General features: G+C 40.0%; 1 protein-coding gene across 3 annotated transcripts in view; it reads right to left on the bottom strand.

The window, feature by feature from the left end:
* Window positions 1-8,450: 8,450 nt before the first annotated feature.
* LOC124118398 overlaps window positions 8,451-16,253 on the bottom strand; it is a 40,206-nt gene continuing 32,403 nt past the window's right edge. Inside the window, exons 3-4 of one of the 3 annotated variants that reach the window (XR_007222300.1) lie at window positions 12,333-15,819; window positions 8,451-12,150 (exon numbers count right to left, since the gene is read on the bottom strand). Coding sequence is in view for 1 of the 3 variants with exons in the window: in XM_046480502.2 (XP_046336458.2) it covers window positions 15,347-15,819 (473 nt within the window). In the remaining 2 variants the exon portion in view is untranslated. Of the gene's footprint in view, window positions 15,820-16,253 lie in introns of all 3 variants that reach the window. The other 2 variants (XR_007222299.1, XM_046480502.2) reach the window with 2 other exon arrangements.

The following is a 16,253-nucleotide window of genomic DNA, read 5'->3' as shown; positions in this document are numbered from 1 at the left end:
GAACGATGACGTCATAGCAGTTGTGGAGACCCTTTTGGACAGCCATGAGAAGGACTTCTAGGCTCAGAACATCAATCACCCAGGTTTAGAACTTAATACTAGCTCGCTAGCCCGGGGCTGGTACAAATTCCTGCGGGCAAGTAAAACTTTCTCAATTTCCCTATTGTTTTAACATTACAAGGGCAGTTTATCTATACTCGGGCTTGTAAATATTTTGAGTTTAGTTCTAGCCCTGGCACCGTATTGCCCCTGGTATACAAGTGACAAAAGGGCAACATGACTTGTGTCTACTTACTGTCTTCTTCCCCCCCCCCCCCCCCCCCCCCCCCCCCCTTTGTATTGCCTTGTTTTATTGTCAGTCTCAAACTGTGTGTTTCAGTATAATGTATTACTTATTCATTGATCTTGTATGACCATTTCCTGATGTCACAATATAGTTCTATGCGAACCGATGGGTTAACCTCACCTTGTTCTAGTCTGTAAAATCCTTTTGGAGTTATCTCGTGAATAGGGAGCAGGGAATTCGTCTGAGGGTTCTGCAATTTGCTGTGCAGAGTTGCATCCCTTCGGTACGCCAGAAACCTATGATTATTGGTTCGAATCCCGGTTCACCCTGATTATGTTTCTAGGTTGGTCAGGGCCATACCTGGGTTTTAGATCAGCATTTTTTTCAATCAGCGTCTGTGTCAATGTAAATATGATATTGTTTGTGTGTCCAATCATAAATGTTCCCAAGTCATATCAGGCGGTAAAAAGACATAATATATCCACCAAGGCTGAGCAAAATGAACCCATGAAATAATTTGTAAGCATAATGTTTCTTTTGTAAAGGCAGTTCGGGATTGGATTACGCCGATTGATTGAATGTCACGTACAGCAGGTATAACGTCATGATTCGTCTTGGAGACTGGACAGTAATTGATGCATTCTTGCAGCTCCACTTGCAACCCAGCCTCCAGACTGAAATATAATTGAAACTTATATGCTTTAGAATTCCAGAAACAGACACTTGGTGTTTTCTTTGATGTGTGGAAAATCTTTGAACATGTTATTGGTGTAGACAGCCTGATGGTGGTGTTACAGAGGCTGGGGGTTCTGTGATTGAAGCTGTGGGATAATATTGATGTGTGATACTGTGCATCCTTGGCGGAAGTTTACCATGTTTACCCGGACACTAACAGCACTTGTGTCACACGTGTTTACCATGTTTACCCGGGCTCTAACAGCACTTGTGTCACAAGTGTTTACCATGTTTACCCGGGGTCTAACAGCACTTGTGTCACACGTGTTTACCATGTTTACCCGGGCTCTCTATCAGCACTTGTGTCACACGTGTTTACCATGTTTACCTGGGCTCTAACAGCACTTGTGTCACATGTGTTTACCATGTTTACCCAGACTCTAACAGCACTTGTGTCACACGTGTTTACCATGTTTACCCGGGCTCTAACAGCACTTGTGTCACAAGTGTTAACCATGTTTACCCGGGCTCTAACAGCACTTGTGTCACACGTGTTTACCATGTTTACCCGGACTCTAACAGCACTTGTGTCACAAGTTTATGTCCATGACATTTTACCAAAAAGGAGGAAAGAGTGGACGGTTCCACAATAGAGGTGTAACGATACGGTGGGGTCCCAATACTCATGGGTATATATGATTCATATCCCGATAGTGTACTTTCATTTCCTAAGTTGATATTCTTTCTTTTCGATAGTGATGCACGACCCTGAATCCAGACATGCACGTGTGTGTGTGAGCTTGTACTAGTCCGCACTGATGCCGATTGTATAGCCCACTGAGATACCATGCTGCAGTTTAACATGAGTGAGTGAGTGAGTATGGTTTTCCGCCGCTTTTTAGCAATATTCCAGCAATATCAAAGGGGGACACCAGAAATGGGCTTCACACATTGTACCCATGTCGGGAATCGAACCCGGGTCTTCGGCTCGACGAGCGAACGCTTTAACCACTAGGCTACCCGACCGCCCCAGTTTAACATGAACAACCAACTCAGACACACACAGCATACTGACTCCAAGCTGACCAGTCCTTGTGTATGCCCCTTCATGCTCTCAAACTAACATACTCACTCATATGCTCACATACATACTCACATACTCATATACATACTCATTCACATACTCACTCTCAAACTAACATACATACATACTCACTAACATACTCACATACATACTCACCCACATACTCACATACTCACTCTCAAACTAACATAATCACTCACATGCTCATATACATACATACATACTCATATACATACATACATACATACTCACTCACTCACATACTCACTCTCAAACTAACATACATACATACTCACCAACATACTCACATACATACTCACCCACATACTCAAATACTCACTCTCAAACTAACATAATCACTCACATGCTCATATACATACATACATACTCATATACATACATACATACATACTCACTCACTCACATACTCACTCTCAAACTGACATACATACATACTCACCAACATACTCACATACATACTCACCCACATACTCAAATACTCACTCTCAAACTAACATAATCACTCACATGCTCACATATAAACTCACATACTCATATACATACTCATTCACATACTCACTCTCAAACTAACATACATACATACTCACCCGCATACTCACATACATACTCACCCACATACTCACTCTCAAACTAACATAATCACTCACATACTCATAAACATACATACATACTCATATACATACATACATACATACATACTCACTCACATACTCACTCTCAAACTGACATACATACATACTCACCCACATACTCACATACATACTCACCCACATACTCAAATACTCACTCTCAAACTGACATACATACATACTCACCCACATACTCACATACTCACTCTCAAACTAACATACATGCATACTCACATACTCAATGTAATGTGAGACACCTTTCGATACTCTACAACTGTGAAGTTCGATCAGGTAAACACAAAGCACAACCAAACTATCATGATGTCACGTTTTTTGTGTCCACATCCAATTCCCCAAACTCAATTTGTTCTCAGCGGAGAGAACATAGAGATTTTCAATATACCCTGGTTACTCCGCTCTGAGCTGTGTCACATGTGGCTATGGATTCTTTTCGTCGTCTATCAAAGGGTATTCAGATCATTAATATCTTGCTGATTCACAGCTGGGACTGCCCCGTAGTTAAACATCCAATATATTGCACAGTGCAGGTTAACAAAAGATACATAATGGAATATGTTTTGCCACATCAAACATCAGGTTTGGGAACACATGAAGGGATTTTAGAATGGATAACTTTGAAATTAGTTGTCTGATGAAAGGATCATGAGAATTCAATATTTTGTTTTTACATATTCATGTGTGGATGATGTGGGCACTGTGGTGCTATGTGTTGATGGTGTGGGCAATGTGGTGCTATGTGTTGATGGTGTGGGCAATGTGGTGCTATGTGTTGATGTGGGCACTGTGGTGCTATGTGTTGATGGTGTGGGCAATGTGGTGCTATGTGTTGATGGTGTGGGCAATGTGGTGCTATGTGTTGATGGTGTGGGCAATGTGGTGCTATGTGTTGATGATGTGGGCAATGTGGTGTCATGTGTTGATGATGTGGGCACTGTGGTGTTATGTGTTGATGATGTGGGCAATGTGGTGCTATGTGTTGATGATGTGGGCAATGTGGTGCTATGTGTTGATGGTGTTGGCAATGTGGTGCTATGTGTTGATGTGGGCAATGTGGTGCTGTGTGTTGATGATGTGGGCAATGTGGTGCTATGTGTTGATGATGTGGGCAATGTGGTGCTGTGTTGATGGTGTTGGCAATGTGGTGCTGTGTGTTGTTGTGGGCAATGTGGTGCTGTGTTGATGGTGTTGGCAATGTGGTGCTGTGTGTTGATGTGGGCAATGTGGTGCTGTGTTGATGGTGTTGGCAATGTGGCCCTTGTGATACCTTTTGATGTTTTTGGAAGAGAACTGTACTTCACATTATGGTATTCTAAACAAAATACTTGTCAGAAACGCCAGAGCATTACAAACATTTGGGCATGACGTGGATTGATTGCCTGTTGTTTTGTGCGGCCTGACAATGTGGTGAACAGAACTGATTCAGGATCAAGATGCAATAATATTTACATTTGTCAACAAGAACATAAACAACTCAACATTTGCGGTCGAGCTATTTGTCAGACATGATGTAGTCGCTAAGATACGAGGATACTTCTGTTCTTGTTATGTCTGCTCCTGGCTCATAGTTGTGTTTTTACCATCGTTAATCATATTTCCTCAATGTGTCTACACACCATGTATATTCTTCCTGGTCATACTTGTTGATTTCACCAAAGTGGTAAAACCTTGAAGACTCACGTCAAGCTGAAATGCTGTGATATAACTGAAATGTTACATCACTTCAGGCTTTCCTTCCACATTAGTGAGTGAGTGAGTTGGGTTTAACGCCACTTTTAACTGTATTTTAACTGTAGCTATATCACGGCGTGTCAGCTTAATGTTGGAGGAAAGCCCGAAGTGATGCAGGTCTCAGACCTTTATCACTTCGGTGAAACTCACGAGCACGGGTATGGTGCTGACAAACCTAGAAACATAATCGGGGCGAACCGGGATTCGAACCCAAAATCATAGGTTTCTGGCGTGCCCGAGGGACGCAACTCTGCACAGTGAATCGTGGTGCCTTAGACGACTGGGCCACCTGTGCCCCCCTTCCACATTAAATGGGGCCTTGGGTTAGCCTGGTGGTGAAAGCGTTCGCTCGTCACGCCAAAGACCCAGGTTCATTTCTCAACATGGGTACAATATGTGAAGCCCATATCAGGCGTCCCCTCCCATGAAATTGCTGGAATAGTGCTAAAGGCGGGTAAAGCCATACTCACTCACTCACTCACTCACCCAGCTGAAATGCTGTGATGTAACTGTACAACACAACAGAGTAAAACAACATTCACTTGTTGTTTCAAAAGAGTAAACTAAAACACACAAATTATTTTTAAGACATTTTATTCAACAACTAACAATTCAATATAATCATATCAAATGTAAATTCAAACAAAATCTATAAAAGTTAGAAAATAACAGTACCATCCAGCTGAGCTAGCTAGATACCTTAATACCAGCCAGTTCTGTTGATCACTACCAAATACAAATAAGAGAGAGATGAAATTTATTTCAAGATTGGAACCTCTATCTGGGTCAGTATAATACAGGTTTTTGTCACTTGCCAAACTTGTGACAAAAGACCATTACAAATGTCAAGGGAGAATACAGCATTTTTGAAAGAGAGGGGTCCAAAATATCAAAATCCTCTCTCAGATAATTTTACTGCCTACACTATACTGCATTTGGTTTTCAAAAGGGAAGAGCGGGGGATCTGGATCCGCCTATGAATGTTACAGAACATCCTTGAAATCATCCATTTAAAATCTATTGACCATGTCGGAAGGAACTTCCTTTCCCGTTTTGAAATTTCATATTTGACAGCCGAATAACAATATTATAGCTCACTAGATAGAAAATTAAGTTAGCCATTCTTGCTGCCTAGGTCCTATCGCTTACCAGAAAGAGAAGACAGTAGCCACAAGCTACCGTGCAGGCACGTAGTTCACAAACTGCACACACACACACGCCATCATATCTCTACTCAGATGATACAAACACAATAAAAATAGATAGGAATATTTTCGTTTGGACTAAGATCTTAATCACATTAAACTACTTCTTGCATTCAATGAATAATCCCACTGAGTACACCCACCTACCCCCATCACACTGATCATCAGATACTAGGGCTGGGACGGGTAACTCGGGTACTCGGGTCGGGTGGGTCCTGAGTAGAACCCGTGTACCCACAGGACTACCCAGACCCATGGTTAGTCATGTGATATATTGTTTAATGACAAAAACTCACTATAGCTCAGTGGTGACACTACAAATCGCTAATGTTCGCATTTCTTTCTGACAATGCACACATTCCTTTTGACTTGTAAATGTTTGAGTAATTATATAGCTTCAGTCAACTTCTGTGTACCATGATCTGATCGTTTGGTACATGTATCCAGAGCTCCAGATAAGCTTTTGGTGTTGTGGGTATTTTACCCATGCATTTTAAAATCATTGTGTATCAGTAATTCTATCTGTGTATTCAAATTTCTGTTACCCACTAGTTTTTACACATGTGGGTATTTAAGTTAAATATTTAAAAACACTATTCATCTAGTCCCTGCAAACTGATGTCGTGTGGGTTCGAGAGCTTTATAGGACTCAAAAATACCACGATACTTCCACAAGAAAGTGTTATGGCAAATGATCATGATGTAACCGTCATCCTGGAGTTGCTGATTTGCTAATCGAATACGCAGGGTCACTTCACAATATTTTGATGATACGCACAAGTTTTATTTTTGTAGCGTATCTGTAATGTTCGTTGCGTATTTGATACGCTTGGATTATATTTTACTGTGTATTTCTGCATTTCTGATGCGTATTTTACGCAGATACGCAGCTTATCTGGAGCTCTGTGTATCTAAATACTTTTTGCCATGGCTGCAGTAAAACAATTCCCAATCAGACATCTTGTTCCCAACTCTTGGGACCTGCACTGGGTACCCGGGTCGGGTCGGGTAATAGGGGGTCGAGTACCCGAGTAGTAAATTTGGACTCGTCCCAGCACTATCAGATACAGATGAATATGCTACAGATGAACATGTTCGCACTGCCATACAACTACACCGTCACTGAACCACATCACTGCGTGGTTATCTGCTGGGAAGTCTGTAGCTCATTGGTACATTCAGGTTTTATGAGTAAGTGAGAATTGTTTTACGCCCCCTTCAGCACTATTTCTGGGGACACCAGAAATGGGCTTTACACATTGTACCCATGTGGAGATTCGAACCCGGGTCTTCGGTGTGACGAGTGGACACTTTAACCATTAGGCTACCCTACAACCACTTCAGGTTTTATGAAGTCAGCCAAGTTGATTCTGTATTGATTATTTGGGATTGTTGACTCCTTTTTGTGAACTTAATTCACACCAAAATGGGGATATTGGATGGATAATTTTAATCAATTGTATCAGTTTTAAGGTAAATTTTTCCAGAAAGTCAAACATAAAAAACTACAACAAAAAAAACCTCTCAAATTATCTCACTCTTTATCGAATCTAAACACTTTGATATATATATATATATATTTGTTGTATATAAAAAATATAATGCGAATATGTCTTACATTGGTTAATAATGTCCCTAATTTTGTAACTTTTGTCCGTTGAAGTGTTGTAAAAAAGTGTAAACTGTGATCCTTTGCTCATAAGCTGCTGTCAAAAAGATGCCCCAATTATTTCCCTTGAATGAGTGAGTGAGTTGGGTTTAACGCCGCTTTAAACAGTATTCCAGTTATATCGCGGCGTGTCAGCTTAATGTGGGAGGAAAGCCCGAAGTGATGCAGGTCTCAGACGTTTATCACTTCGGTGAAACCCACGAGCACGGGTATGGTGCTGACAAACCTAGAAACATAATCGGGGCGAACTGGGATTCGAACCCACAATCATAGGTTTCTGGCGTGCCCAAGGGATGCAACACTGCACAGCAAATCGCGGCGCCTTAGACGACTGGGCCACCCGTGCCCCCTCCCTTGAATGAAGGGTTACCATCACATTCAAAAACACAAAACCACCTCTAGGAATCTTACACTCCAAGTAAAAGAAGACAGTAATAGTTCTATTTGATATGGTAAATGAGAAGAAAAATAAATAAACTACCACCTTTATACCCTGTGATATGCAAACATGACAGGCATTAACAAACCCTGTCCATCACATTAAAAAAAAAGAGATTTATCAGAATAGAAACCAGAATCAACAATGGCTACACATAAACATGATGCAACACAAGAACTGCCATGAACCTGTCTCTACAGTATCTACCACAAGCACTATGTCCTGTGCTTGGGTAACTAGTGATAATAAGTGGAGCACTGCAATCAATGAGGCTGGATGTCTTCATCTTTACATTGTTTGTTTGTTTGTTTTTTTACGCCGCACTCAGCAATATTCCAGCTATATGACAGCGGTCTGGACCAGACAGTGATTGACATCATGAGCATCAATCCATGCTATTGGGATCGATGACATGCATCAACCAAGTCAGCGAGCCTAACCACCCGATCCTGTAAGTCGCCTCTTAGGACAAGCATAGTCGCTATCTTTACATTGAACATTCACTGTGATATGAGTGAGTGAGATGGGTTTAACGCCGCTTTTAACAGTATTCCAGTTATATCACGGCGTGTCAGCTTAATGTGGGAGGAAAGCCTGAAGTGATGCAGGTCTCAGACGTTTACCACTTCGGTGAAACCCACGAGCACTGGTATGGTGCTGACAAACCTAGAAACATAATCGGGGCGAACCGGGATTCGAACCCACAATCATAGGTTTCTGGCGTGCCCAAGGGACGCAACTCTGCACAGCGAATCGCGGCGCCTTAGACGACTGGGCCACCCGTGCCCCCCACTGCGATATGAAAATAGTATTAAATATGGAAAAAGAGGAATCCCAGTCTGTTGGAGCAGTTTTAAGATCTACTGTGGAAGATACAATCGAAGAGATACAATCGAGTGATTGAGTTAGTATGGTTTTATGCCACTTTTAGCAATATTCCTTTAATATCAGGATGGGGGACACCAGAAATGGGCTTCACTCATTGTACCCATGTGGGAATCGAACCCAGGTCTTCAGCGTGATAAGAAAACGCTTTAACCACTAGGCTACCCCACTGCCCCCTATTGAGAAAGAATATGGACTCATTTTCATATTGTCATACAGCAACATATATCTTAACTGTCATATAGATGTATCTCTGTATTGTCACATATCTCTGTATTGTCACATATCTCTGTATTGTCACATATCTCTGTATTGTCACACATCTCTATATTGTCACATATCTCAGTATTGTCACTTATCTCTGTATTGTCACATATCTCTGTATTGTCACATATCTCAGTATATCTCTGTATTGTCACATATCTCTGTATTGTCACATATCTCTGTATTGTCACTTATCTCTGTATTGTCACATATCTCTGTATTGTCACTTATCTCTGTATTGTCACATATCTCTGTATTGTCACATATCTCAGTATTGTCACATATCTCTGTATTGTCACATATCTCTGTATTGTCACATATCTTGGTATTGTCACATATCTCAGTATTGTCACTTATCTCTGTATTGTCACATATCTCTGTATTGTCACATATCTCTGTATTGTCACACATCTCTGTATTGTCACATATCTCAGTATTGTCACACATCTCTGTATTGTCACATATCTCATGTCACATATCAATATGAATTGTACATTGTCGCCTGTCTCTATATCACCACATGTCAATATGACATACCACAATTTTCTTGGTAAATCTACGTAAATGGTTTGATTAATACCAGAACTGTGTTGGCATGACAACAGGTCCTGGTGGTTGATGCCAGACAATCCTGGCATCCGGGAATGCAATCAGAGAACAAGTTGGTGCATACAGAATAATATTCCCCTCTATCACTGCAGGTGCCCCCACAGATACAGCCACTGATGCAGTATCAGATATGATGCCACATTTGTCAAACATATCATGCTTCAACACAACACAGAAATGTCTAGGAACACATTCAAAATAAACAGAATAATTCTACAGCATGCAACCTTGTACCCCTGACAGAAAGAAAACTGTTTAAGCTGGGTTCATATTCTGCTGGTGTATATGCACTTTAACATTTGTCAAGGTGTGTTTTCTGGAAGTCTGTATCTTAAATGATGCAAGTAGCTTCAGTAGACAGAAACTTGATCACAACGATAGCATGATAATGAAGATGAGCTGTGAAAAACATCTATTTCAATCGGTAAATTAACCAGCAGCTGAAAATATATCCTATATCAAAAGATAAACACGACTCTGTACCAGGAAACAGTTCAACGCCATCTGAAATATTCCTGACTAATGCTGCTTTTGTAGTGCTTGGGTTCTGAGAGACCATAAAATGGATACCTCGCTCAGACACTGTATACTGACTCTCAGCCAACCAGTCCTTGTTTTATCTCCTTAATGCTGATCGCCAAAGGCAGGGTAACAACAAGTACCATTTTGTTGGTATGACAACCAGGGGATCTAAACACCAACCTTCTGCTCTCCAGGCAGACACTCTATCCACGAGACCCTGAAGGTGAACAAAAGGAGCCAGCTAGAGTAAGAATGTGGAGCCTTCTATATGACCCACAGGAGCCACTTGAAATAAGAATGTGGAGCCTTCTATTTGACCCACAGGAGCCAATTGAAGTAAGAATGTGGAGCCTTCTATATGACCAACAGGAGCCACTTGAAGTAAGAATGTGGTGCCTTCTCTATGACTTACAGGAGCCACTTGAAATAAGAATGTGGAGCCTTCTATATGACCAACAGGAGCCAGTTGAAGTAAGAATGTGGAGCCTTCTATATGACCAACAGGAGCCACTTGAAGTAAGAATGTGGAGCCTTCTATATGACCAACAGGAGCCACTTGAAGTAAGAATGTGGAGCCTTCTATATGACCCACAGGAGCCACTTGAAGTAAGAATGTGGAGCCTTCTCTATGACCAACAGGAGCCACTTGAAGTAAGAATGGGGTGCCTTCTATATGACCCACAGGAGCCACTTGAAGTAAGAATGTGGTGCCTTCTATATGACTAACAGGAGCCACTTGAAGTAAGAATGTGGAGCCTTCTATATGACCCACAGGAGCCACTTGAAGTAAGAATGTGGAGCCTTCTATATGACCAACAGGAGCCACTTGAAGTAAGAATGTGGTGCCTTCTATATGACTAACAGGAGCCAATTGAAGTAAGAATGTGGAGCCTTCTATATGACCAACAGGAGCCACTTGAAGTAAGAATGTGGAGCCTTCTCTATGACTAACAGGAGCCACTTGAAGTAAGAATGTGGAGCCTTCTATATGACCCACAGGAGCCACTTGAAGTAAGAATGTGGAGCCTTCTATATGACCCACAGGAGCCACTTGAAGTAAGAATGTGGAGCCTTCTCTATGACCAACAGGAGCCACTTGAAGTAAGAATGTGGAGCCTTCTATATGACCCACAGGAGCCACTTGAAGTAAGAATGTGGAGCCTTCTATATGACCCACAGGAGCCACTTGAAGTAAGAATGTGGAGCCTTCTATATGACCAACAGGAGCCACTTGAAGTAAGAATGTGGAGCCTTCTATATGACCCACAGGAGCCACTTGAAGTAAGAATGTGGAGCCTTCTATATGACCAACAGGAGCCACTTGAAGTAAGAATGTGGAGCCTTCTATATGACCAACAGGAGCCCACTATCACCTGTCTGGTATTACCTCGACTATCACCTGTCTGGTATTACTTCAACTAGCATCAGTCTGGTATTACTTCAACTAGGATCAAGGATAGCAGTTGTCTGGTATTACTTCAACTATCACCTGTCTGGTATTACATCAACTATCACCTGTCTGGTGTTACTTCAACCATCACCTGTCTGGTATTACTTCAAATATCACCTAACTTGTATTACTTCAACTATCACGTGGCTGGTATTACCTCAACTACCACGTGGCTGGTATTACTTCAACTATCACCTGTCTGGTATTAATTCAACTATCACCTGTCTGGTATTACTTCGACTTTCACCTGTCTTGTATTACTTCGACTATCACCTGTCTGGTATTACTTCAACTATCACCTGTCTGGTATGACTTCAACTATCACCTGTCTGGTATGACTTCAACTATCACCTGTCTGGTATTACTTCAACTAGCATCAGTCTGGTATTACTTCAACTATCACCTGTCTGGTATTCCTTCAACTATCACCTGTCTGGTATTACTTCAACTGTCACCTGTCTGGTATTACTTCAACTATCACCTGTCTGGTATTACTTCAACTATCAACCGTCTGGTATTACCTCAACTATCACCTGTCTGGTATTACTTCAACTATCACCTGTCTGGTATGACTTCAACTATCACCTGTCTGGTATGACTTCAACTATCACCTGTCTGGTATTACTTCAACTATCCCCTGTCTGGTAAAACCTCAACTATCACCTGTCTGGTATTACTTCAACTATCCCCTGTCTGGTATTACTTCAAGTATCACCTGTCTGGTATTACTTCGACTATCACCTGTCTGGTATTACTTCAAGTATCATGTGGCTGGTATTACTTCAACTATCACCTGTCTGGTATTACTTCAAGTATCACCTAACTTGTATTACTTCAACTATCACCTGTCTGGTATTACTTCAACTATCACCTGTCTGGTATTACTTCAACTGTCACCTGTCTGGTATTACTTCAACTATCACCTGTCTGGTATTACTTCAACTATCACCTGTCTGGTATTACTTCAACTATCACCTGTCTGGTATTACTTCAACTGTCACCTGTCTGGTATTACTTCAACTGTCCCCTGTCTGGTATTACTTCAACTATCACCTGTCTGGTATTACTTTAACTATCACCTGTCTGGTATTACTTCAAGTATCAACTGTCTGGTATTACTTCAACTATCACCTAACTTGTATTACTTCAACTATCACCTGTCTGGTATTACTTCAACTGTCACCTGTCTGGTATTACTTCAACTGTCACCTGCCTGGTATTACTTCAACTGTCACCTGTCTGGTATTACTTCAACTATCACCTGTCTGGTATTACTTCAACTATCACCTGCCTGGTATTACTTCAAGTATCACCTGTCTGGTATTACTTCAACTGTCATTAGTCTTGTATGGAAATCACCTGTCTGGTATTACTTCAACTGTCATTAGTCCTGTATGGAAATCACCTGTCTCGTGTTACTTCAACTGTCATTAGTCTTGTATGGAAATCACCTGGCCTTGGCCAAAACCTTTCAGCATCATGATGCAAAATTCTAACAATAGAATAAAAGTGCACAAGAACTCAGCTCAGCTCAATTAAAAAAGCAAATGGTTCTTAGCCTTAAGACACCAGAAAATACACCTACTTGTACAAATGTAGATGGAACTGAACTGTATTCCTGTGTATAACATGACGGTAGCCATTAGTTGTGTGGGGCTAGCGGCATCGAGATGATTAACACTGAATATACCTCAGACAGGATGATTGAGCAGATCTAATGGAAAACTAAAAGAAATTGATTTTGTGGCAATATCTGGTGAGTCATTTTATAAAGACACTAGATAGAAAATCATAATATGTTTTTTGTGCCTTTGATATGCTGGGCGGCTGAAAGATAGCTGTGATCTTCCCCAGAAGAATACCTTAAACCCTGTCACAGGTTCACAAGTCATTCAGCATATAGAACTTGTGAATTATGCACAAATATTTGTAGTAATTGGTCTCCTGGGGATTTCTTCTTTTCAGATCAATGTCTTTATGGCACATTAAAGTTTGATTTGCAATGCTCAACTTTGTATGCTCCATGTTTAATTCAATAAATATTAATGAATTGCTAGAACAAAGAGATTCAGTCTCACGATAATGTTTTCTTATGCATTTGGCTGCGACTTCATTTTTATCAAATTTTAAATGGACACTTTTTACTGCTTTTAAAATTTCACATTTTCCGAGGTCAAATTCATGAGATTGGAATATCATGTCAATAACTCTTGGAATGGGAGCCCAACAACTTATTTCTTTCATCTGTAGGGCAATATGTCCTTTATCTTCATCATAACTACATATGATGGCTGTTAACATCATACATAATGACCGTTAACATCACACCGACATATAATGGCTGTTAACATCACACCTACATATAATGGCTGTTAACATCATACATATAACGGCTTTTAACATCATACATATAATGGCTATTAACATCATACCTCTATATAATGGCTGTTAACATCATACATATAATGGCTGTTAACATCATACCTACATATAATGGCCGTTAACATCATACCTATAATGGCTGTTTACATCATACATATAATGGCTGTTTACATCATACATATTATGGCTGTTAACATCATACATATAATGGCTATTAACATCATACCTCTATATAATGGCTGTTAACATCATACATATAATGCCTGTTAACATCATACCTACATATCATGGCTGTTAACATCATACCTACCAATAATGACGGCTAACATCATACATTATGTAGACATTATGGCTGTTAACTTCACATGTAGATATAATGTTTGTTAACTTCACATGTAGATATAATGACTGTTAACATCACCATGTAGACATTATGACTGTTGACTTCACATATAGATATAATGACTGTTAACATCATCAAGTACACATTATGACTGTTAACTTCACATGTAGATATAATGACTGTTAACATCATCATGTAGATATAATGACTATTAACATCATCATGTAGACATTATGACTGTTAACATCATCAAGTAGACATTATGACTGTTAACTTCACATGTAGATATAATGATTGTTAACATCATCATGTAGATATAATGACTGTTAACATCATCATGTAGATATAATGACTGTTAACATCATGTAGATATTATGACTGTTAACATCATCATGTAGACATTATGACTGTTAACACCATGTAGATATAATGACTGTTAACATCATCCTGTAGACATTATGACTGTTAACATCATCATGTAGACATAATGACTGTTAACATCATCATGTAGATATAATGACAGTTAACATCATCATGTAGATATTATGACTGTCTACTTCACATGTAGATATAATGACTGTTAACATCATCAAGTAGACATTATGACTGTTAACTTCACATGTAGATATAATGACTGTTAACATCATCATGTAGATATAATGACTGTTAACATCATCATGTAGACATTACGACTGTTAACATCATGTAGTCATTATGACTGTTAACATCATCATGTAGACATTACGACTGTTAACATCATGTAGATATAATGACTGTTAACATCATCATGTAGATATAATGACTATTAACATCATCATGTAGACATTATGACTGTTAACATCATCAAGTAGACATTATGACTGTTAACTTCACATGTAGATATAATGATTGTTAACATCATCATGTAGATATAATGACTGTTAACATCATCATGTAGACATTACGACTGTTAACATCATGTAGATATAATGACTGTTAACATCATCATGTAGACATTATGACTGTTAATATCATGTAGACATTATGGCTGTTAACTTCACATGTAGACATTATGTCTGTTAACTTCACATGTAGATATATATCAGACAACATAATATGTAGACATTATGGCTGTTGTCATATGTAGATATTGCTCTATAATTCATCAGGTAATCTTTTCTGGATGGTTTCTTCCATGTGCAGCTCACTGACTTCCTCATAAAGAACCTTCTTGCTCTCCGTGGAGTGATGGAGGCCCTTGACATCGAACCTCAGCGATTCAATCTTTACTATGTCATCCATTTCCACTGTCTCTCTCCGATCAGACCCATTCTCCCCCGGCATCAGGTGACGGAACTCACGATTAACAGAAAACAAAAACGCTAAAATGTTTGGATAATTCAGCTCTCCCATTGCTTTCTTATCAAAGGGTATGGCATTGAATTGTGGGGATTCCATATTTTCTCCATTTGCCATGAGAACAAGCAGAGTAGGAATGTCCTTAGAAAACCTCTCCATTCCCAGTCCACGCAGACCTGCTGAAGATGGCTGCGCAATCTTGCCAAAATTGAAGTATTTTTGGAAGCGAAGTGACAGAGCTTTCATCATGGCTGAAGATTCCCTCTCCTCTGAAAAAGAGACAAACAAAAACATTATTGATCCAATCATGAGCGTGCTTTCAAATAAGTGATAATTCGGAGCTCTGTGACACCCCGAGATAGATCGCAGCGCCACAGTGATGCAATATCTTGTCCAGTGCTCAAAAAGAAGTTGTTGACATCCGCACATTGCTGAAATGAAACAGCGACCACTCTCAGAGCACGCCCCTCAGAGGAAATCAGTTATATCCCAGCCAACACACCACCAGGCTTCTAATGGAGCACAAATATTGATATTTGTCACCTCTTGATTTACAAAGCCAATAAAATTGACTTCCAGTTGATCTGGTGAATTAAAATTCAATCTGAAACCAAGTGAGTGAAATATATTCCCTACAACAAAACTACGTTAGTGGTTTAACATGGTTCATCTTTTTGCCTTACTCTGTATTATATGGAATCCT

The sequence above is a fragment of the Haliotis rufescens genome, unplaced genomic scaffold, assembly GCF_023055435.1.
Source record: "Haliotis rufescens isolate VD_foot unplaced genomic scaffold, xgHalRufe1.0.p SCAF_2, whole genome shotgun sequence".
NCBI classification, from domain to species: domain Eukaryota; kingdom Metazoa; phylum Mollusca; class Gastropoda; order Lepetellida; family Haliotidae; genus Haliotis; species Haliotis rufescens.
This window is presented reverse-complemented; position numbering and strand designations above follow the sequence as displayed.